This window comes from Leucoraja erinacea, chromosome 12 (genome assembly GCF_028641065.1).
Source record: "Leucoraja erinacea ecotype New England chromosome 12, Leri_hhj_1, whole genome shotgun sequence".
Classification (NCBI taxonomy): Eukaryota; Metazoa; Chordata; class Chondrichthyes; order Rajiformes; family Rajidae; genus Leucoraja; species Leucoraja erinaceus.
In genome coordinates this window covers 20905207-20932317 of record NC_073388.1, presented here as the reverse complement: position 1 = coordinate 20932317, position 27111 = coordinate 20905207, and the positions used below count along the sequence as shown (strand labels likewise).

Below are 27111 nucleotides of genomic sequence, written 5' to 3'. Positions count from 1 at the left end.
TTCTGTCTCTTTCCCTGTCCAAAATGTGGAAGTTGCAGGGCACCTTAGCACCTAATCTCAGTTGAGAACAGACAGAGAACATTGGTCTGATTGTCAGGTTTAATTGGCCAACAAACTGGGTCCATATTTAATTCACAACATCTAAGGGCATGGCAAGAGTTTGCAATAAGCAGGTTATTCCAAAAATTAATATTTTTGTGGCATGATGCGATTATGCCTTTTAACACGTTTAGATGAGTTTTTGTGTGGTCTTTTACTGCTTTTATGAGGAATTTGTTCCATATTTGTTTTCAAACACTTGTTCTGGTCCTGAAATACATCCTCTCCAGAGATTGGTTCAATGATTGCACCCAACTTTGTCACAATTTTTGGTAAAGTTAATTTGCATGTTGCTGTCTCGGTATTCCATGTATTCCCAAGGGGAGCACAGATGCTCTTCTCAAATTGATTCCGATTGGTAAATGGGAAAGGTAGTTCATTTACCTGCAGAAAGACAAATAATATAATATTCAGTGCTTAAAGAAACAATTTACAATGCATACAGTTGTGACCAGGTGACATTTTAAATATCTGTATGTCAATTATTTACTTAAAGGTTTAGCTTAATAGCGTGGAAAGACCCCACACATTTATGTTTGGTTGACTGCATTAGGCCCTGTATAGCCCCTTAATTGTTCACCGTGTAATTCAGACATACAGTTCAGAACCATCTCAGGTTCAACCTTCAATGAATGCAGAGTTTATATTCTCGAGCAGCATGTCAGAAGGCATGCCACACTTGAAGCCACTTCAAGAAGCTGGGGAAATGAAAAAAAAAAAAAACAGCATTCCTGCTTCCCAGCTAATGTCAGCACTGCATAAATTCCTTTTAATTTCAGTATCTCACCAGCATTCATAAGCTAGCGAATATTTGAAGAATGGCCATTTGAAAAGAGAAGTTCTGCAATGGTAGAGGTCTCAACCAGGGTTTATTTACTATTATTTAACTGACTTCTGTAAATTTGTCTCTAGTGTGTAGGTTAGAACTAGTGTATGGGTGAACACTGGTCGGTACAGACTCGGGTGGCCAAAGGGCCTGTTTCCACGCTGTATGTCTAAACTAATTTCAGAGGTGTTAAGACTTCATGTGAAGGGTAGTTGGAGAGGAGAACGATAAACTAAATATATTGAACATTTGTATAAGAAATATTAAGCCATCAGCACTTTGCAAATTTAACAACTGCATAAAATAATGGCAATAATTCTGCAACCCTCCTCACAAATGTGGTGATGGTACACAGAGAACCATTGCTGACTGAGAACATCAGTAAACAAAGCAATTACAGGATTTTCCCCACAGCCTAATGTCTTTTCTGCAGTATCATAAAAGCATGACTGTAAAAATATATACATCTGCCTACGGATGTATTCCTAAAGGAATTCTACAGTAAATCTACTTGAGTTTGAACTATGGCATTTAAGAGCACAACACTGATGGTAATAGGTGTTTTTGTTGCCACATTATTGTGTTCATTTGTGAAGCTTTTCAAGTAGACTGACACATATCTCCAAAATATTTGCAAATTATGTCAAATAACAGGGGCTTCCTCAGCACGTTTTAAAAGCTGAAAAGTGACAAATCTGCAATGGTATGCAGAAAGTCTGTGCTTCATTTGAAACATTTATCTAGATCATTACTGGAAACAAAAGGCTTATATATCAGGAGGTAAATATCTCCCCATTTTAGCAATTTAATGGCACAATGTGATCGTGCAATGGTATATTTCAGAGACAATTATCATATTTTGACATTTAAGAGTTAAAATTTAGACTGAATTACAGAAAAGCAATACTATCTGTTCTGTTCAGGAACTAGGTTGAAAATGTTGAAACTCAATGGACCTCATCCTTGAAAGGAAGAAAGGCATGCTTTTATCCCATCAAGTCTGGACTGGATTCATGTGCAATTTTGAAAGCAGAACGACAATGTACTGATCTTCCATTTAACAACCCGCCGTCTTCCGATATCCACTCCCTTTATCTCACCTGATGTGCTGCAATTTGAATGTCTCGTTTCTCGCTGATTATAACATTAGGTAAATTCTGATCTTTCCTTGGCTGAGCTGGGGGTGCTTTAATGCAGAACCTACCATGAATTGGAAACAGAATACAATGAGGATACATGATAATATTTGCTACAGACATTATAACCAAATCTGACTGTGACACATTCTATTTCAAGAACACTTATGCATATGAATAACTATCACTTACAAGATAATAGAGCCAGGTAATTGATCAACTTCCTTTTTCTATTCTTACCAATACGATTAGCCTTGCAATTCCCTAGATTATACTCCATTTACCATTTTTTGCCACTTACTTAATGTAGGTTCCTTTACAGACTCCTCATAACATTTTAAAACTTGATATATTACCATAGATCATGAGTGACCGAGACCCCAACAATGATTAGTTCACATAAAATAGATAATTGGGAAAAGGTAGTCATTTGTGGATTGGCAAGTTGTACGTAAAGGGCCTGTGCCACTTGGCGATTTTTTCAGCGACTGCCAGCTTCACTGACTGACGTATCAGGTCACCGAAAAAGTCGCTGCATGATGACATATTGACCCACTGTGTCTCCTCAATTTGTCGCAACATTTTTTTTGTCGCCGCTGGATTTTGAAATGTTCAAAATCTTTTGGCGACCCTAATACATCAGTCAATGACACTGGCAGTCACCGAAAAAATCAGCAAGTGGGACAGGGCCTTTAGGTACAACTTGCCAATCTACCAATGACTACCTTTTCCCGATTATCTATTTTATGTGAACTAATCAACTATGTGTGCATACTACCCTCAAATCCATGACAACTGAACCACATGCCTCAGTGGCACGATATTAAATATTTTTTGAAATCCAAATATGGTACATCTATAATCTACACTTTAAAATGTGTCCAGTTGAGATTAAAAAAACTCTCACCAATTTCTTTCATGAGGACTTTATCTAATGTTATGCTTTTCACTTCCTTAAAGAATCCCAGCATTTTCATGGCAATGAAATGGCCTGTGGTCTTTCTTTTCCTCCTTTAGTTGAATAATGTTACATTTTCTGCTTTCCCAATACAGCCATGTTAGGAAGATCACAATTAATTCAGCTACTAGCTCTGCAGCCACTTCCAAGAGCCCTCGGATGCAAGCCCCAAGGGGTAAGGAATTTGTCAACCCACAGTCCCATTATATTGTCTAGTCTTCTCCTGCTCGTTATTTTAATTATTTTAAATTGCTCATTCTTTTACCCTTTGGTAACCTTCATAAGGACCTGAAACAAAAATGTTGCCAATCCTTGTTCTCTAGAGATACTGCTTGTCTGAGTAACTCCAGCCCTTTGCGTCTTTTCTGTAAACCTGCATCTGCGATTTCTTCGGTCAACATAAAGTATTTGTTTTTCATCTTTGCCATTTTGCTCTTCTGAAGTATTAATTCCCCTATCACAGCTCCCCTCTTCCTTTTAAAGAACTGTATTTATATTTCTATAAGTTGACCTAAATGTTTCATTCTCTCTCTCCCCCAACACACAAACCCCTCAACCATTAAGTAATCCTTTCCAGGTTACTACAATCCTCCCTATTTTCAGGCTTATAATAAATGTTTGTAACTTCTAAGCAAATTTCATTCTAATATTATTCTTGACTTAAGAGATTCTAGACTCTATTTTTGAATGGAATGTACATCTGTTGAGAATTATGATTTGTTTAAAAGTTTCCCATTACTGATCCAAACTCGTACTTAATCTAATTCCCTAATCTTCATCAAGCAACAACCTTTCACAGTTGAATAATTTTTTATAATCAAGTTTTAAGAGTTTAGTTTCAAACGTTACTTTCTGACTGAATGCGAGTGTCAGTTATGCAATGATCACTCTTTATTCTTCCACGGGGAATGCTTTACTCTCAGATCACTAATTAATCCGATCATTACTCATGACCAGATTTAAAAGAACCCATTCCATGGATGGATCCACAATGCACTGTTCTAGGGAACTGGCCTGAATGCAGTCGATGAATATGCCATCGATAGCACATTTGGCAATTTTATTTACCAAGTCGAACAAGCTATCAGCAATTCCAAGTGGGGAGAGCACCGAACACCACTAAAGCAGCAGGGGAATTATTCTAACACAAGTAGAGACTCATACATGGCTCGATTGTAATCATGTATTGTTTTTCCGTTGACTGATCAGCGCAACAAAAGCTTTTCACTGTACCTCGATACACGTGACAATAAACTAAACAAACAGAAACTTTAATGCATTATCAATCTACCTTCTTCTCTTCTTTGCACTTGGGCGTAGACCCTGACCTCCCCATTCACCCCAGCCTGGCAATACCAAGTTAATGATTTTTGGTTTGTTGGCATTAATCTGCCTCTTCTTGTCTTTAATGAAATCACCAATTACGTCATCTGATGCAAAGGCCTCCTTAATGATCATACGTTGATCCTCTTGACCCTCATCCTAAAATGGAAGAACAAATGGAATATTATTTCAAGACCAGAAGCTCACATGAATTTTTTAATATGATTTTACACATTACTATTTTTCTAAAATGTGTTCCAAAGTCACTTTGGAGTGTATACTTAAATGGGACATATACTTCTAATGACAATAATATTCGATGTAATAGGATAAATCCTATTATTCTATATAAACCTAACTTAGTGATACCTTATTAAAGGCCAGTCTCAATAACAGCTTGTTCAAAGACCACTCTGAGAAATGATACAATGCAAGACTATGATAGTGCTTGCACAGCAAATCTCAATTCCAATTGTGCACAAAGAACAACTATCATTTGGAAGCTAAATCACAAAAGATAAATCACACGAATCAACGGTGTTATTACATAATTGTAGTATGTAAAAGGTCCTTGAAGGATGGTATTAGACTATACTAGACCTGATCGATAATTGCAACTTCTGTTAGGTTTACTGGGGAAAGGTCCAAAACTTTCCACAAATTTTGAAAAAAGAAGTTTTAAAGATAGGAAAGCTTCTTGAAAGGATTTGAGGGCACTGATAGGGAAGGCATGGCAGATGACAGATGGCCCAAACACAGAGCACCATTATAATGTTTAACTTTTAAAAATATTGTTGTATCTAATTGCAGCATCAGAAGCTATTTGGCCTTCTTACAAAATAATGCAATTAGCCCTAACCACAGCTCTGCAAATATTTTTACGTCGAATATTAATCCAATTCTCTTGTGAAAGCTAAAGCTATATCAGAATCCACTGCATATAGGCAGCAACTTCCAGATCATACTCATTGACTGTGTAAAATAAGCTTTTCCTCAAATCATTTTAAATCAGTGACCTCTGCTAATAATTTCCTTCTGTTTACTCCATCTAGTCTCTTTGAGATTTTGTATATCTTTCAATCTGCTACAGTCCAGGGCAAGCAATCCTAGATTATCTTGTCTATTCTCATAAATGTAATCCTACAGCATTATAATAAATCTTTGCAGCAATTTCGCTGGAGGCTACACACATATCCTAAAGTTCAATGATCAGAATTGGATGTAACACTCGAGTCTCATCCCAATCAGTGCTTTCCAAAGATTCAACCTATCTCTATTCTCAATTAACTGCACTTCCAAGTTTTGTGTCTATACATGTCTGCATATTAAAAATAGTTTTAACTGCAACACCAACTCATGAGACTACCATGGTCTTTCTCATTAGTCCGAAATTTACTCTTGAACATATCGTTGCAGTGGACAAAATAAATAGTATAACTTCCATAAGCAGTGACATATTCAAGAATTCAATTTCAATTTTCTTAATTCTAATTAAAAATAATCAGAGTTGGATCAGTTTAATACACCATTAATTCAACTAAAGTTTTGAAATGATTGTCAAAAGCAATTATTCCAAAACAGTTTGGCTTCAAATTAATTAATCTAGCAGCAATAGGTCACTAAAACACTATGTCATGATAAACCGGTTTCCTAAATTTGAAAATGACATAACCCGTAGAATTTATTCAGCTCTATGCTTTCGAAACCCCAAAGGAAATCTGAATTTTGAGAATTGGAGTGAAACCTTTAATTGTGCTTCAGGATCTTTTTTGTTATTGAGGAAAGCTTTAAACTAGATAATGAGGATTACATTTAAAAAGTTGCAAAGGATTTAGTTTTTGTTAACATTTACTCTAATTATAAACAACAACCAGAGATCCTATTTACCTCACACAATAACTAATTAGTCAGTAAAATTCTTATAACTATTAAAAATCTGATCTTGTATGTGGATGTATTTATTTGTGTGTGTATTTGTTTGCGTATAATCACATCTTCTCGAAGAAAACGACGCTATAACGGTAAATCTTTTACATATTCTGATAGATTTATCTCCCGGAGTCCGAAATCGCCTTATCTGAAAAATTTGAGCTTTATTTCTCGGGTTATTTATGAAAATGTTCACAAATCTCAAATAACTTAGAAAATGAATTAGATGGTCTCACTGATGACGTCACAATGGGTCTGCTGCGCTCTGTTTCACGCGCCGCGAGAGACGTCCCCCCCTTCCACCGAACTTGCAGGCCTTTGGTGACGGCCGCTCCCCACTGCTTCCCCCCCAGCTGCTAACCATTATCCGCAGCTACCCCCGCTCTCCCCCTTCTCCCCCCCCCCCCCCCCCCCCCCGCTGTTACCCAGTCCCAACCCCCCGCAACCGCGCGATGAGGGGACAGGACCCAACGCGTCCTACTTGGTCTAGTTTTCTATAAGAGCCATTATTAATTAAGTTACCTCCTCCTCTATTGCTGTTGGAACCAAAGGCACTTTAATGGTTTTTGATGCAAGCATCAACACATTTTTTGGATTGATATGGTCTTTTTTTACTTTGGTTTTAGTATCCAATTTATTTTCTGAATTAACTTCATCATTACTGTTCTGTGGTGTATTCAAGGCTGATGCCTCATTAAGTTCATGTTTTTCATCACGACCCAAAGCCTCAAGTTCTTCGACAGTCTTTTTGCGCTCCAACTGTTCATTTAGTATTGGGCCTTCTTCCTCTGCCGGTATCTGTGCGTCCTCCTTGCTGTTCTCAATTCTCAATTTCTTATTTTTTCTTTGATTTTTCTTCGGTTTGATCGACAAAGGCTGTGATTTATTCTTAACCAATGTCTTAAAAATATGATTAAACTCACACACGTCATCATCGAGATGATCCTCTTTTTTGTCCTGGTCAATAGTTACAGTGGTTTTCAGTTCTTTGTTATTGTTAACACTATCTGCATCCATTATTTCACCCACTTTAACAGTCTGTGCACCGTCACTTTTTTTACGGATTTTCCTTCGTTCATCGAATTCCTGCAGTAACATCTCATCTTCTGATGGTTTCTCCCCCTCGTCTGATTCTCCACTGTCATCCAACTTCACAGCAGAAACTACCTCCGGTTTCTCAGCTTCAAAATTCTGTGGATCAGTGCTCAGTTTTCCCAACATCCAAGGATTAGCTGCAGTGCTCATCTGAACATCATTCACAAAATCTGGAACAATGTCATCCTTGTCCACCTCAGCTTCCACTTCATCCTCACTCTCTGACTGAGGGATCACTTTTGTCGTGAGTAGTTTATTCTTTTCTAACTGCGTCTGAATTGCATTACGAGCCTAAGGGGAAGATAACATTAAACATCAGCAGATCAAATTAAATAAACACCATTTCTGCAGATTATTGTAAAACTAATTAGCCGAATGCAATCAAATGATTATAATTTATTCAACAACTAAGTAATTGATAAATGAGGATTGTTTCCTTTACAATATCATACACAAAATATTTGTATTTCCTAGAAGAAACTGTTCATTACATTTGCGAGAGACATCTTAGACATAGGAAAAGACTATTGAAAACTTATACAACACACTTCTTCTCATAAAGTTAAAACATTTCCTAAATTAAATCATTTGATGTAATCTTACACTTTCAGAGCAGTTACAATGGTTTTAATGGAAGGCTGGAACTTTTAGTCAGAAATAAGAGCCTTTCTTTGGAGAAAATTTGGAGATCTTTGGAGATCTTTGTCTCCATCTTACTGGAGACAAAAGGACAACTGCCTTCCACCACCATCAATAGTCACATATGTATCCACGTAATTGAATCAGCTTTTTGCTTCCCACAAGGCACAAATATAATGATAAAACTGCAGTCCCTAAGACTCAAAAGGAAAAGTCTTCAATGGCTAGAATCAGGCCCAACACAAAGAAAGATTTCAGGCTAGAAACAAGGAACTACAGCTAGTAGTTTGCAAACAACACAGAGTGCTGGAGTAAAGCAGTGCATCTGGCAGCATTTCAGGAGATGGTTGACGTTTTGGTTCAGGAGCCTTCTTCAGATTTATTGCATGGGAGGGAGGGGGGGGGGAGGAGAAAGCTGGAAAGAGAGGAGTAGGAGAGGGCCTGGCAGGTAATAGATTGATACAGGTGAAGTGGGTTTTCTTGATCGAGTTGGAAGCAGAGGGGAAGGGGAGAAATAGATTTGAGTCTCGGTGGGGCACAGGGGATGCTATATGGGGATTATGTATTTATCTAAAATCGGAGAATTCAATGTTCATGCCGTTGGGTTGTCAGCTACCCAAGAGGTGTCAGCTACGAGATGTTGTTCCTCCAGTTTGCATGTGGCATCACTCTGGCAATGGAGGTGGTCCAGGACAGAAAGGTCAGTATTGAAATGAGAAGAGCTGTTAAAATGGTTAGTTAGCAACTTGGAGATCCAGCAGAAAATCTTACCTCATTATCATATTTTGCCATGATGACCTTAGATTTGGCCCATTTTCCACTATTTTGGTGCCGGAGCGACATTCTTTCCTAACAATGAGAAAAAATATTAGTTGCAAAATAAGACAAAGCATAATTGTTGTTCATTTTTCATCATCTAATACACAATCATATAATAATCCCATTGATTTCCTCAGCTGAAATTACTTGTGCTATGCACTCGAGTGCTCAGTTAAATCGGTATGATAATATCCAAGGAGATCCATAACCTGCTACGTAATCATCAATCCTCAGCGATGAAATAATGATGCAAATAATCGCCACCCTCAAGGTAATTCGGTCAATTAGATGTACTAATTCTAATTTTCCTCAACTGTGTCAGAGCCCAACAGATTATGGTTCTAAAACTGAAGTCTTCATCAGCAGGTTAATGGATATCATTCCAGTCCCGTTTCATCCACTAACTTCATCCAGTTTATCATAGTTTTTTTTTAAAAAGTGACCAAAAAATTATTGTATCAATAACACAAGCATCACTGAATGACGTCAGTGGCAAGCAGAAGCACTCGCATCAACACAAATAGTTAAAACTGCACAAGATCACAAACAACTGGTGTCAGTATACACAAGCAATCTGTTGACTTGTCAATTATAGGTATAAGCAGAGATTGCTGCCTGCAATGTTTATTCTCTTTATACAGCTTTTGGTTAAATACACTAAAATTGAAAGCTCTTTGATATTATAATTGATGTGCGTATCACGTACAAAATACTATCTATAGCCATAAAGACCTGGATTTCATTGAGCAGGAAGCAACGTTTATAGCTGTCCGTAATTATTGAGGACACTCCGAAAAAGCTAGGTCAATCATTTCATATAAAAATCAGTTTACTGATATTGTGCAAAACACTGTGAATCCTTGCAGAGCAATTGATTTTTAATATACTCCGATCCAGACTATGGATTTGAAATTTAATTTGTACTTATTCCAATGCCACTCGCTCTGGCCCTCTTATCCAGATACATACCACTTCCTTATGCTCTCCTTTATACCTTTTCCTGCCTCATTTATTCTGTCCACCTCTCACAAGCAATGGCAACATCTTTGTATTTTAATAGCAAACAATGCCTTCATTTTATAGAGGATCATTTGGCTACTAATCTGAAGTTCCAAACACTATTATTCATTTGTTAGGTTTAATATAGTCTGATTAAAAACTTTGTCTACAAGGAAAACATAACAAGGAGTTTTCCTTGTATATAATAGAAAATATACGAATGGTGTATATACAACCAGATGACAGAAAAGTAATAAAGACATACAAACAAATGAATTTATGGTCTGCCATGTCAATTACAAATCGACTCTACATTGAGTAAATCTATTCATACACATTATTTTTTATATAATCACCCTTTTATATTTCACCCTTCAGGAACATTTGAAATTTTACGTGAGAAAGATAACCAGCAGAACAACAAAATTCCCTTTGCCGTCAACTCATAATTTTCTAACTTAAAGAATTGAAAATAGAGACTCAGTGGAATAACCTTAGTTAACAAAGATTAATTCGCTGTTAACAATGGCCAATATTTAATTTTTTGGGAATTGTCTGCCCTTTTCCAAAATAAATCTTTTCAATGTATTTTCTATCATTGGGAATTTCGGCAGTATTTCCTCGAGACAAAAAATGTTTAATCAAGAGCTGTGAAAAACAGTACTATTCAATTTAGGTTATTAAAAATGTTTTGAGTTTCTTTAAACATTGTGCTTATTTAAAACAAAAAAAAACATTATCCATTTATATAGTCTTTTAGACAACTTGAAACACCAGATATTCAACAGCTGGAACATGAATGATGGACCAGTCACTTCTCCATCAGCAAATTCCCACCAAGGGAACAATACAATATTAAGTCAAACCTTTTCTTGAGAAGGCAGTCGATAACTGAATAAAATTCTGGGCAATGGCTCATGTTACATTGAATAAACTGTAGCTCATCTAAAAATAAATATCTGTTGAACAGCCAGTCTGCCAGCATGGAACAATTAAGTAATAGCAAGGCTGAAATATCCCCAGTGAAAAGGTGAAATTCTCGAAAATTAATGCATGGCAACTTGTCTACCTTTAACAGAGTAAGACAACCCAATGCATTTTATAAAAATATGAACAAACAAACTCTAACACAGAACAACATAACATTATGATTAATTATAACATAACGTTCAAATTCCTGCATTCAATACCCTGACTCAGGAAGCAGGACATGTTGACCGTAGTGGGGGGGAGCTGCTGGAGGCTACAGTCGGCGTGTTTGCAGTGGTCTCGAATTTTAGTGCTAACGAGTGGGATCACTGCGGAACTTTGAAGACTTCATATGGAATCGGGAGAAGTAAAATAACATTAATGGCTGCAATGAGATCAAGGAGGAAAAACAATCTAAACATGGTCTCACTGGATTTTATTTATGACTATTTATGGCTGATTTAATGCCATGGCAACGAACCCTAGAAATTACATACTGAAATATTATAATACGCAGATCATGACGCAATTTGGCTTTGTAGTGATGCTAGTAGATTAACCCAGAACCTAAAGTAATGATTTGGAGACAAGAGTTCAAATCCCACGACAGTAAATAGAGACATTAAATATCACAAAAGTAATAGGGTGAAAGCAGCAGAGGGTTGTTTTAAGAATAAATGTGGTTCACCAATATCCTTACAGGAAAGAAACCCAATGCCTTTACCTGGCTTGACCTGTTGATGACTCAAACACAAAACAATGTGATTGACCTTTAAAAGTCACCTGAAATGGCTCAACTCAATTCATGGGTGATTAGGGACGGGCAATATATGCTGGCCTTGCCAGTGACACCCACATTCCATGAAATACTTTTTAAAAAGTGTTAGAAGAATTGTTGAATTTAATATTCATAAAGTCAAAATGTAATGTATTGTCAAAGCTAAATTTATCAAATTTGACAAATAAAAAGACCCTATAAGCACAGTGCATAAATGAACTAATAAAAATGGTGGCGCATGAGATCGTGCCAAGAGCCATCAGGATGAATGGTGGATCTCTCTTCCCTTTAATGTTCCATTCCCAATTGTACCAATTTACGTTGGTTTTGATTCTTAAAATATCAAGCACCTTGGTGTTTGAATGTAATAAACAAATAATGGCCGTAATGCAAGTGTGTAGATAGTATGTATAACAAAAGTTAAATTGCATATGATTTTCCACCTCCATTCGCATTTGTTCCATTTTCTTCAGTTCTTCAAGAGCTGCCGTAGGATTAGTCTTTCTTAGTTCTTCAAACTTCTTCAAAATCTCCTTGTGCTTCACCTTTTTCACGATTTTATGGAACCTGCAAATTTAAATATTTATCTGTTAGTAAATACCCTACACGCAGCTGGACTAAACAGGCATGTCAAAATCTTAATTTAAACAAAAATCACAATAAACATAATATTAAATTAACCAGATATGTACACAAATTACAATGTAATCTAGTTACAAATTTCCTTTACAAACATTTTAATTGGGTTAGTGAAAGAGATTGGAATTCTGGTTCTGTTTCAATATCTGATGAATCTCCAGGTGTGGTCTCATTAGGACCCTATACAACTGCAGAAGGACCTCTTTCCTATACTCAACTCCTCTTGTTATGAAGGCCAACATGCCATTCACTTTCTTCACTGCCTGCTGTACCTGCATGCCTACTTACATTGACTGATGAACACGGACCACCAGATCTCGTTGCACTTCCCCTTTTCCCAACTTGACACCTTTTAGATAACAATCTGCCTTCCTGTTTTTGGTAACAAAGTGCATAACCTCAAATTATCCACATTAAACTGCATCTGCCATGCATCTGCCTACTCACCCAACCTATCCAAGTCACCCTGCATTCTCATAGCATCCTCCTCACAGTTCACACTGCCACCCAGCTTTGTATCATCTGCAAATTTGCTAATGTTACTTTGAATCCCTTCATCTAACCTAAGGAATTAGAGCAGGGCTAAGTAATTTGGCCGTTTCCAAACTTTTATTGGCCAACCCTTTATTCTGAGACTCTGGACCCTGATTATAGTCTCTTCTAGACTCTTGAATCCTTCCAAGAACTTTGTAAGTTTCAAATATACTCGCTCTCTTCTTATACAGTAAACTTGTCATCCCTGAACTTAGTTCAGTGAAACTTTAGGCAATCGAACCATCACAGATTAATCCACCTGAACCCACACATGCTCTAATGTAATATTATTATGTTGTCACATTCTACAAGAGCTTGAATTATCAGCCCTAAACAGGGCTCCAACCCGAAACATCACCGATTGAGTCTGAATGTCACCCATTCAGTCTGAAGAAGATATTAATGAAGATAGACACAAAGAGCTGGAGTAACTCAGTGGGTCAGGCAGCATCTCTGTGTGACCCGCTGAGTTGCTCCAACACTTTGTGTACTCTATCTTCGGTACATACCAGCATCTGCAGTTCCTTTCTACTCACAGATATTAATGATATGTCCAATGCACATCATTGATGTGCAAAACAAGATTAGGGGAAACACAAGCTACAGATTTCCAGAATATAAAGGTTAAGTTACATTGCTCTGTTATGTCCAAAGAGGTGGCTTAGGTAATTTATGTAATTTAAGTAAGCCTAATCATTGGGCTTAGGTTTATTTAATAGTTCGCTTATCAGACACACAACAAGTCTGATAATCAACGCTCTACTAATCTTTTTGATAATAATTGTCAATGACTGTAAATTACCTCTGTCGCACAATTTGAATGATTAAAACTAAGGAGTCTTGTTCCTGCAGAGAATGACTGGTTCATAGAAATCTTAAAATTGTCATTCTACACTTGCAGAAAATTAAGCAAAATTAGAGATGATAGATGCAAAAAAATTAAAACACGCACAGCTGTAATAGAATTCGGGCCCATTATCTAAAAGACCTTCACAATTAATAAACTAATACTGAAACGGCAACTCTTACTTTTTGCTCTTGATTTTCTTTGCTCTTTTTGCTCTCGCCTCATAATATGACTGAAGAGCTCTTGCTTTCTGCAGCTCAGCTCGACGCTCTTGTGCCTAAAGTAAAACAAAAAGGTATATTCAGAGACTATGTCTTTCGTGGACCTATGACAATAATTAATGTTCAAACTGTAAGATCCAAGTGCTGTCCTGTAGGAGCCATTTATGCTTAAGCTAGTGACTGGTAGTATATTATAGTAGTTTGTCTAGCTATTTCTCGTTGTATCATTTTGAACGTTTGGGGTGCGATTTTAATACATCGATAGGAGTGGATTTATGTAGATGTGCGTGATTTACATCGAACTACGAGATACGACAGGGAGTGGTCAGGTCAGACGAGAGCTGGCACTGGAGAGAAGACACAGTTTTTACCAGTTCGGACAGTTGGGATAGTACGAATGGACAGTTCAGATAATAAGACGGAAAGCTACAATTTGTATGAGATACTTCTTTGCATTTACTACAACTTCAATAAAGAATCAAACTGGAAATAACGACTGTAAGATTTGTTTTTATTGTACTGCGTAAATTCGATCCACTCCTCCCTGCTAGCATAGTAATGACAATGGAAATGTTTGAAATTGCCATTACATGTCCCATCTAACCAATCTCTTTCACCTCCATAAGCAACGACCTTCAGCACTTTGTTTTTGTTCCAGATTCCAGCATAAAATAAAGCCACGTGTAGGTACAAGGATCTTCATTTTCCGATTTACATAAGAAGTGCTGGAGTAACTTAGTGGGTCAGGCAGCATCTCTGGAGAATATGAATAGGTGATGTTTTGGGTTGGAACCCTTCTTTGGACATTGTAGGGGGAGGAAGGCCATATTGGTCAAAGGACAAGGAAGGGCCTTCATACTGTTGGGCAGTATACCATGGACTCTGAGTGTCTGAGGAAGCTAATAGACCAAATATGAATGCAAACGCAACAAGTCAAAAAATAGACGAGTAGCAATAGGGCAGTTTCAACATTTGTCTTTTATGGCCCTTCTCTGTCGTGTCTGCAAAGCTTATAACCAGAAATGTTCGGTTATCTTAAACATTTGCCTCTTCAATGAAATAGAATCCACATTTTTTTTTAAATTACAGAATGCATAGAATTGTTAAAAATACATTGAGCATTTCGTTGGTAGACATAAATGCTGGAGAAACTCAGCGGGTGAGGCAGCATCTATGGAACAAAGGAAATGGCGACGTTTTGGATTGAGACCCTTCTTCAGACTGATGTGAGGGCGTGGGGGCGGGAAGGAGAAAGAAAGAGGCGGAGACAGTGGGCTGTGGGAGAGCTGGGGAGGGGAAAGAAGGAGAAAGCAGGGACTACCTGAAATTGGAGAAGTCAATGTTCATACCGCTGGGGTGTAAACTACCCAAGCGAAATATGAGGTGCTGCTCCAATTTACGATGGGCCATGGAGTAGGCCCAGGACAGAAAGGTCGGATTTAGAATGGAAGAGGTAGTTGAAGTGCTGAGCCACCGGGAGAACACGATTTTCCAGCATCTGCAGTTCATTCTTGAGCATTTCTTTAACTTGTATGTCATATATTCAACAAGAGAATCAATTCTGGACTCTTAGGAACAGAAACTCAGCAAACTGAAGGAGCATTGGTGGAAGAACAGCTTGATCATACTTTAATTAGAATTACCAAGTACTGGAAATGGGCAAACATAAAACAGAAGTAAATTTTTCAGTTGCAGTAAGACCAATTTAATAAACTGAGATGTGATTTGGCAAACGTAGAAAGGAACCTGAAGGCAAATTTGTGTCAGAATGAAAAGGAACTATTCATGCAGAAAACAATGCAAGTTCAAATCATAAAGTCGCCATAAAGAAAATGATATAGGTGAGCATGTAGGGCAGAATTGAATAAAATGGAAGTGTACGACAAACACTCAAGCAAAGACTCTCAAAGATAAGACCTATCCACTTCATCCAGTGGTGCATCAACAGCATTTAAGTGATATAATACATCTACAGAGGAACTACTGTTAACTATAAAGCATAAAATATACCTCCTCCAGACACATAGCTCGCCGGGAAGCATGTTCTCGAGCTGTCATAACAGGCAGAGTTACTGGCTTGTTTTTGTGAAGCAAGTTAAAAATCTCCTGTTCCAAGGGTGTCCGGGCCTGGAATTAAGACAATAAAATGAGAAAATGAGAAATAAGATAAATCATCTTAGAGGTTATTTTTTTTTAATTCTCCTCTACCTTCGGCAGCGACTTATGTTCTTGATGTAACACAGGCTTAAGCAGATCTGGAATTGAATATTGAATAGAGAACAAATAGCAAAACATAGATGCAAAAACAGTGAATAAATTGGAAAAATATAGGGTACTATTTTATAGAGAAATCTGTAGCTTATTTACTATGTACACAAATACGTCAGATGTAGGAATTAAATTTAAGAGAGAAAACCAAATAGGAATGTCCCAAATTGTGACACAGTTAATGAAAATTTGTAGGAGCTTTGAATGCCTTGGGCATTTATCCTACTACAATTTCTTCAAAATTATTATTGCATTGAGGTAAATAATGATGGCTGTTTCAACAGATAATAACACCATAAAATCATTTAAGATCATTAAATAAATTAACAGAGAATTGGGTGAAGTGTATTTAAATTGACAACAATTAGAAATACAAATTACTTGCCAGATTGCATTGAAAGATTAAAATATTATTTAAAAGTAAATGAATAGGTGGTTACAAAGAATTATAACCAATAGAGTAATGAGCAAGAGAACAGGATTGGAGTAAAGCATCATTACTATGCTATTACGCTATTGAATACTTGGTTGGATTTAGGAAAGGTAAATAACCATTCCAGCTTATATTATGGCTCATTCAGAAATTTCACATTTGGCTAAGTATCTAGCCACATCCAAAGGAGAGGCATACTCAAGGTTACACAAGGGTTCTGTTCCAGAGAACTGTCCATAAACTGATTTTTCTGTAAGTCAGAAATAAGCAATTTCAATGAGGGTGGTGTAATATGACCATTTATTTATTGCCTTCCCCTGTGTAGTTAAAATGGTACAGAATAAATATATCCCACATCCAAATCCTAGTTTCAAGGCCTTAAAGTATCAATGGATTATAAACTATCATTGTTGTTTATGCATTTCAGTGTCAAAAGCAATTGCCTTTTGCTTCCAAAGCAAATTTCCTTCCAGTCACCTTCGCTGTGAACAGGCAGTTGCATAGTAATGAGATAATGTTGGTCAATTACTGCAGAGAGATCATGTGTAAGCAGATGTCTTTTGAAATTCCGTTGTGTTTTGAAATAACTAGCTGCCATCCTTATTCCATAACCCCTGAACACTTCTGTAATTAATCTTGCTATCTTGAAAAATACTTTAAAAAGTCATGGAAGAACTTAGGCAAAGTCAGATTTCCATAAGTTAGATCTTCCGTAACCCAGGAAGCCCTTGTATCCTTTACGTATCCCAATGTTTGATGATTCTGCAGTGATAAGCACTCCCAGAGAGTATCAATGCCATTTCACAAAAAATTGGCATCACAGACAGATGCAATCCCTGTTTTTATGTAATCTCAACACATATACGGCAACAGGAAACAATAAAGAAGGCCGCAAAGTATAAACTAAACTGGCTGACCTTTTACTCCTTTACCCAAACCATTAAAACCAGCTGTAGCATCCGAATTAACATCAGAGGACAACGTGCATGTGGGAAGTTTCACTTTTGACTGATAGTATGATACAGTTTATATTGCATATATGCATCCTCAATGGACCATGAATCAAACTATACCTTCCAACCAGCTATCATTTCCTCCATTGGTTTGACAGTAAGTGGTTCCTTGTTTAGTGGAAAGGTGAGCTGCTCTGCTTTCCGGTTCTGTAACACAACACGATCCCATTTTGTAATCTCCTTTGTCGTTTTCTCGTATGCCAATGTCCTTTGAATCTGTTAAGAGGAACATCCAATTATTATGATAAATTGCTGAAATAACGACCCATTAATGGCAAATTGGCATCAAACTCTACCGATTCAAGTCTTATCAGGATGCATAACATTTCTATAGTCACTATATGCTGGGATAATAGACTCTGCATCTGGCTGCATTCAGTCTCATTGCTTACAAAGCCGAATGACTTGTTTTTACTCGAAATGATCGAAGTACACGCAACAGAAGGATGCCATTACTCACATCAAATTCATTTCCAGTATTTGAAAGAACAATCCAGATGGTTCAATTTTGTGGCTATTTTCCCATGTTTCTATAAATACAACTACAGTTTTGCTGTGTTTACATTATAAAGGTTCTTCATAATTTTGAACACATCTACCAAATAATATCTCAACTTCTCTGCTCTAAGGAAAACATGCCCAGCTTCTCCACTTCTCATTACTCCAAATCTCGTTGAATAAACATTTTTGCATCCTCATTATAGCCAACCTGTTATTCTTTAAATTGTGTAGGAAGGAACTGAAGATAGACATAAAAAAAGCTGGAGCAACAGTATCTCGCTGTCTGACTTGCTAAGTTACTCCAGTTTTTTGTGTCTATCCTTTAAATTGTGCTGTCCAGACCTGTACTCAGTACTTGAACTGTGGTCATACAGTGTTTCACAAAGGTTCATTGTAATCACTTTTTTTTAAATACCCTTTGCCTCCTAAAAAGTTGACACCCCTGTGTGGCAGTCTAGCACTGTTCTCCTCTGGTCTGGCCACTTTCAAATATTTACAAATATATACATCCAAGTCTCTAAACCAGCACCCACTTTAGAATTGTATTATTTAGTTTATTCTCTCTCTTTGGTATTCCCACCAAAAACATTAATTTTCGCTCACCACCATACCCAACTGACCTAAGTACTCCTGGAACATTCTGTTTTTATTTCAGATTTCCAGCATCTGTAGTACTTTGGATTCACTTAGTTTTACCCACCAACTTTTGATTCTCGCTTACCTTGGCCTAATCGGTTTTCAATCCCCTTAAACCCTCATTTCCAAATAAATAATCTGTTTTGTTTTACTTTGGATTGCTCGGTGTGCCTTTTCTTTAGATAATATAAATGTTATGATCACTGCTGCTCCACTGACAATCCCTCCACATGACTCAAAAGTATAAAGCATTACAATGCAACTAATACATTTATAATACAATAAATACATCTATTGGTGTCCTAAATTAATTCACCTTTTCACTTTGCTGCTTGTTGAGGGGTAAATCAAGCGTCTTGCTTGCTTTCTCAAACTTTGTGAGCTGTTTTTTCAGGTTATTTAAAGAAGAAGACGATGGTTCGATGCTTCCCAACAAATCCGATAGCTGAATCTTCTCATCCGTGCCTAGAAAGTGTTGGGAGAGGATTAAAGTAATTAAAAATCTTCACCTGTCGATTTCCCTCCATAGGTGCAACCTGACCCAATGAATTCCTCGATAGACACAAAATGCTAGAGTAACTCAGCAGGACAGGCAGCATCTCTGGAGAGAAGGAATGGGTGGGGTTTCGGATCAAGACCCCTTTTCAAGATATTCAAGATAAGTTACGTCCACAGAATTCCTCAGCAGTTTGCTTTTTGTTTAAGATTTCAGCATCTACAGTCTTGTGTGTCCACAGAATCTTTTTCCTTCATTTTTAATGTTGAGTAAACAAAAAAAAGTTTTGAATTTGTTTTATTGCCCAACGAGCTTACACCCTTGATTTCCTGTACACGATTTGGCATTTTCTTGATTCGGGTTACATTTCTCAGTAAGGATTTTGGGGTCTAATTAATGAGGAAAAGGGCAGGTGCTTGTGCTGTTCTTTGTTCCAGATTCCCTGTAGGCAAGTCCAAGTGTCCAAATGGGAATTAATATTGAAAGCACTGAACATAAATTCAACCTGTCAAGGCACTGTGACCAAGAAAGACACTGTCCATCAACCTCTGTGAAGTACAGTGTCCCAAGGTTATGGAGACAGCTCTTCTAGACAAATACAAAATACTCAGCTGGATTCAGACATCATAGACAAGGTAAATATTAGTTCACGATAAGCATTACTACAGGTGAAAGTCATGCAGACAGTTCTCTATTTCAGACCGTGAACTGAGCTTCTTAGCAAAATCTGTCCTTATAGAGAAAATAAAAGTTTCCTATGCTAGCCTCACAAAAAACGTCCAAGTACTGATATTCCATTGAGGAAGCAACGAATCGTAGAATAAACACAAACCAATTTCACTCATGTTTGGGGGTTAATTACAAAGTGACGACGTAGCAAGGTTTGTCTGGCCTCTCTTAAGGGCAAGGTAATACATTTTATCAATGAAATATTGTGACATAGAAGCTGGCTGTTCGACTCCATGCTGGTGCCAGTCAAAAAACAAGCTCTCCCCTCAACATTGCTATTCCTGAAAACTAACAATAGCTTATCCAGCATTTACTTATAGTAACATTTTTCAATGCTGCTAACGAATAAAACGGATGAGGATTTAAATCTCCAGTGCCTCGAACGGGCGATTTAGGGTAATTTAGGGCAGATACAATCGTAGCAATCTATTTTTGGTCATAGCAAATAAAAAACTATTGATATACTATACTCAATATGCACTGAAAATAAGCACCGACAAAGAATGAATGTTAAAACAGAAGACAAAGGAATCCAATAAAGAAAGATAAAAGCACAGTACATAATGTATTGATATCAGTATCACAATGGCTTTGCGCGGAAAATTTCAGAATACTGTACCTTCTGAACTGACAGTAAACTCTGAAACCTGCAAACTAGCCTCTGTCCTCTCCATCTTCTTCTTCCTGAATCACAAATGAGAACGATGAAGATGGTGTAATTGTCCATTATGGCATGAAGCTGTATTCCCAGTTTGAAGAACATGCTCAGAAAATAATTGGATAATTGAATTTATCTTAATAACATACAAGCGACATTTAGGATAGAATATTTATTCCTAATTCTAAACATTAGAAAATCCAATTACGCAGATACAAAGGGCATTTCTTTACACCTTTGCAAGCACATTATAATGGGACAATTTTAGATGCAGTTTGCAATGGATTAGCAATCTTATTTAGATTATCTCTCACAATATGTCACATTAGCAATCACACTTGTGATCACTGGTTGCCTATCATATACACTAATCATTTAACAATGTTAAAAACTTTGTAACCTAAAGGTCGTGTCAGTGTTCACTGTCATGTGTATGTTAGATTTTATTACCTTTTTTTGTCACCAAGGGAGCTAATTGCCTCCAGCAGCTTTTGGTGTTTTCTCTCATCATCACTGCCATTCTGAAAAGGAGAATTCTATTAACAGCTTGAACAGCCAATCCTGCAAATACTGGTGCAAGTGTTCCAGCCGTTTTGAGTCTCAAAGGCATTGCCACCAGGAAATAGAATCACTATTGCAAACTTTATGTCATTCGTACGACACATCAATGCATAACATTCCACCTGGTAATTCTATTCCAGATAAATTTCTTAAGACAGACATGGAATAAAGTATACTGTAGGCCAATTCCTTTCCCTGACCAGAATCATCAATGAATTATTTACAAGGCCTCCCAACTTTAGAAATACATGACTTACGTGTAGCTTGTACATCCAAACAAGTATTTGGTATACATGAGGAATGAATTTGCTGTCCACTGCAGGTTATTTACATAAATGGAACCCTGCTGTAACCTGGATATGAAAGTGTCGCCTTCCTAGATGTTCAACTTTTAAACACACGCTTTGCATTATCCATCTCAGCATTTTTAAATACTTTCTTAGTCTAAATATATGAATCTGTACATTAGTCTGAGTTTATATACTAAAGCTAGTAATAAGAATGAAAGCAAAATAATTTAGGCCTATCAGAGAATTTTTATTATAATTCATTTATTCATGATGCAATATGTGTGGAAAGAAATCTAACCACAATATGTACACACATTTGGTGGCTTTGTGCGTCCCAAGTGCTTTTTATATCTTATGGATTCAAGAAATTAAAAATGAACATAAAAGAACTGAACATTGATTCCAGATTTAGTTTAACTTTTTTTTAAACTGTTGATAACATGGCCCTATTTAGGAACCAATTTTCCTCGATAACCATTAAATATTTTTACAATAAATGTGCATCATCAAGTTTCTGATTTTAACAGGTGAAATTCTAGCTTTTAGCCTCTCACTGCAGAGGAATCAGGGGTGAGCTGAGCTATCACACCTTGAGACATTTCAGGAAATTCGATGAACAAATAGAGTACAAAAACAAATCCATTCCGTGGACAGCAACATCCAGTTTTCCAAATTTTGAAGGTTGTATGGAACATGTCAGGTACAATTTATTCATCTCTTCTTTAAAGAAACAAGTATCGATTAAAAAAAACTTTGGGACATGGAAGTTATTACCTCATCTTCACTATCGGTCAGGTGATGTTCAGTCTTGAACAAATCCTCCTCTTCTGCACCAAGGGATAGCAAATCCCTGGAAAATACAAGATCATTCACTGTTCATACACGCTAATAAAGCAAACATTTTATGCAAGTTCCAATTGTTAGGAAAAAACTCATTTATTACTGATTTATAACAGTTAAGTTACTTTAAGACCATTTCTGAAATCATGGCAGTCAACTAACAATACAAATTAAAGCAAACTAAAAAAAAAAACATGTTCCCTTTCCTGACTCTATCTTATAAGTACCGTATTTCACGGCAATGAAGACGCTATTTTATACCCTAAAATAAGGCCTGAAAATGTACCTGCGTCTTGGAGGCCGAAGGTTAGATTGTTAGCCAAGGTAGACGGCTATCCCTCAGTACAGCGGCTGTAATAGGACAGCACCGCTGGAGGGGGGGGGTAAAGAGTTCCTTCCACAGCGTGTGGGGAGTCTGACCCGTGTCAGCAGGGCTGGGCTGCCAGGGGTAAAGTTGCAGGGAGGGCAGGAGCATTGAGAAGGAGGGGGTCGCGGTTCATGCCAGCGACTCACTCAGTAGCCCGGGTGGCTGCGATCGGCCACCAGGACCGGACAGCGGAACTGCAGCTAGTCCCGCGGCTCACAGGCGACCTGGGAACTGCAGCCAGTCCCGGGGACACAAGGGATCTGGGAACTGCAGCTAGTCCCAGGGACACGAGGGATCTGGGAACTGCAGCTAGTCCCAGGGACACGAGGGATCTGGGAACTGCAGCCAGTCCCGGGGCAGGCTGGCGCTCTGGAAACTGTAGCCAGTCCTGGGGCAGGCTGGTGCTCTGGAAACTGCAGAAAATGAATTTAAAAACATGAAAACTATGTATTATTAGTATGTATTATTACTAATGTACGTATTATCAGTATGTATCATTACTAATTACTAATTAAGCTAGTATGTTTTATTACCTCCATTAATTAACTCTGGCGATAGATGTGGCCTGCCATCCGCTCACAAACATGGGTCCTGGCCCCTATGCAAAAAAGTTTGCCGACCCCTGGACTAAACCAAACCCTTGATCTTGTCCCGCCAGCCTTTTTTCAAAATTTAGCAACTCAAAATGGGGGTACGTCTTTGACACAGGTGCGTCTTCATTGCCGGGAAATACTGTACTTTAACGCTGCTTACAGAACAAAGGGATACTATCTCAAGAATCAAAATGGGGAAAGTGGGAGCAATTTTGCTTAAATTGTCATTCTAAGCCCATTCAGATCAGCAACGAGTCAGAGTTATACATCATGTATTATGTACAGGGCCTTTGACCCAATTTGTCCATACTAATCAAGTTGGAAATTTGGGCTAATCCCATTTGCCTGCATTTGGCTAATGTACCTCAAAACCCTTCCTGTCCATCTATCTGTTTCAATGTAATTTGAAAGCCATAATTCCTTCCACTTCTATTGCTTCCTCTGACACTGGTGTGAATAAACCTCATGTTGGGCAGTTAACTTATAGAAGTGCAGATGAAGGCATAAAAACATAACCTGCATATAAAAACCTGGTGTGACATCAATTCCTCTGTCATTGTCAGATTCCGAGCTCTAAATGCACAATGCAGATATAGGGTCTTGTCATTAACTGTGCATTTGTTTCTTAACTTCGATCTCCCAAAGTGCAAATCTCACATTTGCTTGGAATAAACTCCATCTGCTCTTCCTCCAGTCTTCCTCACAGCCTGTGACTCCAACATTCTTGGTGTCATCTGCAAACTTATAACTCACCCCTTCTACATTTACGTCCAAGTCATTTATATATATCACAAACACCAGAGAACCCTGCACAGATCCCTTCGGAACTACACTGCTCAGACCTCCACCGTGAATATCATTCTACCACTTCAACCCTCTGTCTTTTATCAGTAAGCCAATTCTGAATCCATATGACCAAGTCACTGTGAATCCCATGTATGTTAATCTTTTGGATCAGCCTACCATGGGTAACTTTATCAAATGCTTCCTAAAACCCACGTAGATACCATTCACAGCCCTATCCAAAATGATCACTTTTGTCACCTCCTCAAAAACCTCAGTCAAGTTAGTAAGACGTGACCTGTCACGTACAAAGCCACGCTGACTATCCCCAATTTACCCATTTTCTTCCAAATGGGAGTTAATGACATCCCAAAAAAATCCTCTCCCATAGCTTCTCCATCACCTGACATGAGGAACACTGGCCTACAATTCCCTGAATCAGTATTTCTCTTCTTAAACAAAGGAGCTGCATTAGCTACTTCTCCACTCCTCCAGGGTCCAGGTCAGAATTTGCTGCTTTTCACCAAAAACCTTCCGGGAGATTGTTGGGAAGGGAGCTCCAGGATATTCACTCAATGCAATGGTACATGTTCAAGTCATAAGATTTTAAGACATTGAGGGTAATCATGCCTCAATGAACCTAACATCCCTATCCCTCAATGATGGAAGCTGTGGGTTTTGCTGGTGGAAGAGTTGCGGCTGTTTTTGAAAGCTCAAGAAGTTGCTGAAGAGTACTGTTAACGAGGGTATACTCCAGTCCAGATGCATTAAACAGAGAAGGAGTGGATGTTTGAAGTAGTGGATTAGCGAATCAAGAGGATTCCTTTGCTTCAGATATAGTTGATGTAATTACCAGACTCGTACACTATTAAGGGTACAACACATCTTTATTAAACTCCACAGTATTGGATATGCAGTACATTACATGTCCAAGCTGCTGCATCTACTGTCTGATGTAGGCGAGTTCCTAATATTATAAAACGTGTATTAGGCGGGGCTACTACTAACAAACACTCTAATTGGCTAACATGCAATAGCCAATCTACAGTTGAGGTTATACGCTTTTATCATTCCACGTAAATTATAATCAACAGGATAATGCCAACAAGATGTTGCATGGTGAAACCTCTATATTGTGAAAGGTAAAGTATGGGCTTTTTTTTTGCAGTGGCGACAAAGACAAGGATGCAAGTTTTTGTAGTAGCCCTGCGTGACATAACTAAAAATTAATAAGCCATTGACTGTGCGTGGCGAGGCTAAGATTACCCCATCAAATGTTGCAGGTTTGAAAAGAGCAGAAGGATTTCAAACGTTAGTTGGGGGAGACAATAGATTTTAGCAGAAATTGCTGGATTTGTATTTCTCAATTTTAAATGTGGCTGAAGCTGCAGTCTGCTTTATTTACTACTGGACTGAAAGGTTTTGAATAGAAGATTGGTCACAATGATCCATGCATATTCCTGGAACTGAAAAACAGTTCACCAAATAAAATAGCCGCTCATGAAAATATGTTGAACAAATTAAGTAAATAATAAACACATTTTTTACTGGCGTATCGCAGAATAGAGGAAAACAGACTTGTAATAGTCTTACATAATAGGAAATAGGTGCAGGAGGCCATTCGGCTCTTCGAGCCAGCACCACAATTCATTGGCTGATCGTCCCCAATCAATAACCCATAGAAACATAAATAATGATTTTTCTTTTTTTAAGTTTTGCAACCAAGGGACTTCTACAACCTGGGCTAAGATGCCAATCTTTTTGGTCCAGCAATAACCTGCAATCCCTTGCAGTGAGATTCCAATAGCAAACCTGTTGGAGGATGAACAACTTTGGTAATGGAAACGTGCGCCTCACTGGTGTATTGCCTAAACCCTTACAGAAATAATCAGACCCATTATAATAGATCTTTAAAATAAATATCCACTCACTTAATTTCGAATACAAATGCAAAAAAGATTAAAAACAGTTGTACATGAAGTTTGACGCCGTCAGGAAGGCAGGATTATTTTGATTCCAGTGTTTAATTGTCTTAACGATAGGGATGCGGAGTCTGTGCCTTCACTACCGCCCGATTCACTCCAGTAAATGTTTCTGCTGAAGAAGGGTTTCGGCCCGAAACGTTGCCTATTTCCTTCGCTCCATAGATGCTGCTGCACCCGCTGAGTTTCTCCAGCTTTTCTGTGTAACCTTCGATTCTCCAGCATCTGCAGTTCCCTCTTAAACTCAACAATTTCCTTGACTGCAAGACTAAAGGGCCTATCCCACTTGGCAGTCCTTTGCGCCTCATATGTAAAATAGGTCGACGCGTCGTGATGCGTGACGTCGCGCGCAAATCACACGTCATCACAGCCGTCTGGTGAGCGTGACATCATTAGAATCCCCTGCGCCGCGTGGCGAAGCATGGTCATGGATGTCGACGCACGGTGATGTAACCATGCGTCACCACGCGATACACGTGAGACGTCGGGACGCCAGCGTGCGACGCCAATGCGTCAGCGTGCGTACGCGATACGTCACGCAGGTGGCGCGCAAAGATTTTGTTACGCTACGAAATCCTGGAGCGCCGTGCGCCACCGCATGCGGTTCCACGCCTCACCATCTGTGATGCGTGCGTCACCTACGCGCACCCCACGCGTCACAACGTGTCGACCCATTTTACATATGACACGTAAATGAGGCGCAAATGACGGCCAAGTGGGACAGGCCCTTAACTATGCATCTTAAAACCTTGGATACCCGGCCGGGTTGAGGGTCTGCGGCTCCACCTTTGGCTTCAACTCCGAGGCATTTCTGTCAACGCCTGTATTCCACAACCTTCAAACCTGGGGGGCAGGACTGTACACTGAAGCAGCACCACCAGCCCCACCAGCAACAGCACCAGCGCCACCAGCACCAGCACCACCACCAACAGCAGCACCACCCTCCCCATAACAAAAGTCAGCGAGCGTGTGCGTGCGTGTGTGAAGCTGGTTCTCACCTGGTTAGTTCCCTCCCCGGCTGCTTCATCACCGCCATGTTGTCGGCGGCTGCACATGGACACAGACGCCACACACTGCCGTCAACCGACGCGCTTCCTCACAGGCTGCACGGTCGTAAACAGAGATCTTTGGTCGTAAAGCTCGTTGATCA

General features: G+C 38.5%; 1 protein-coding gene across 1 annotated transcript; it reads right to left on the bottom strand.

The window, feature by feature from the left end:
- Nucleotides 1-85: 85 nt before the first annotated feature.
- Nucleotides 86-27111, bottom strand: si:dkey-251i10.3 (uncharacterized protein LOC553498 homolog). Its single transcript, XM_055643750.1, has 14 exons — nt 26960-27111; nt 22171-22246; nt 20996-21066; nt 20507-20571; nt 18979-19127; nt 17586-17741; nt 15822-15938; nt 13773-13867; nt 12014-12137; nt 8777-8854; nt 6794-7657; nt 4311-4501; nt 2026-2125; nt 86-483 (listed from the first exon to the last, which is right to left on the bottom strand). Exons 1-14 carry the CDS (start codon nt 26995-26997, stop codon nt 187-189), a joined length of 2421 nt encoding a protein of 806 aa, XP_055499725.1. The 5' UTR covers nt 26998-27111; the 3' UTR covers nt 86-186.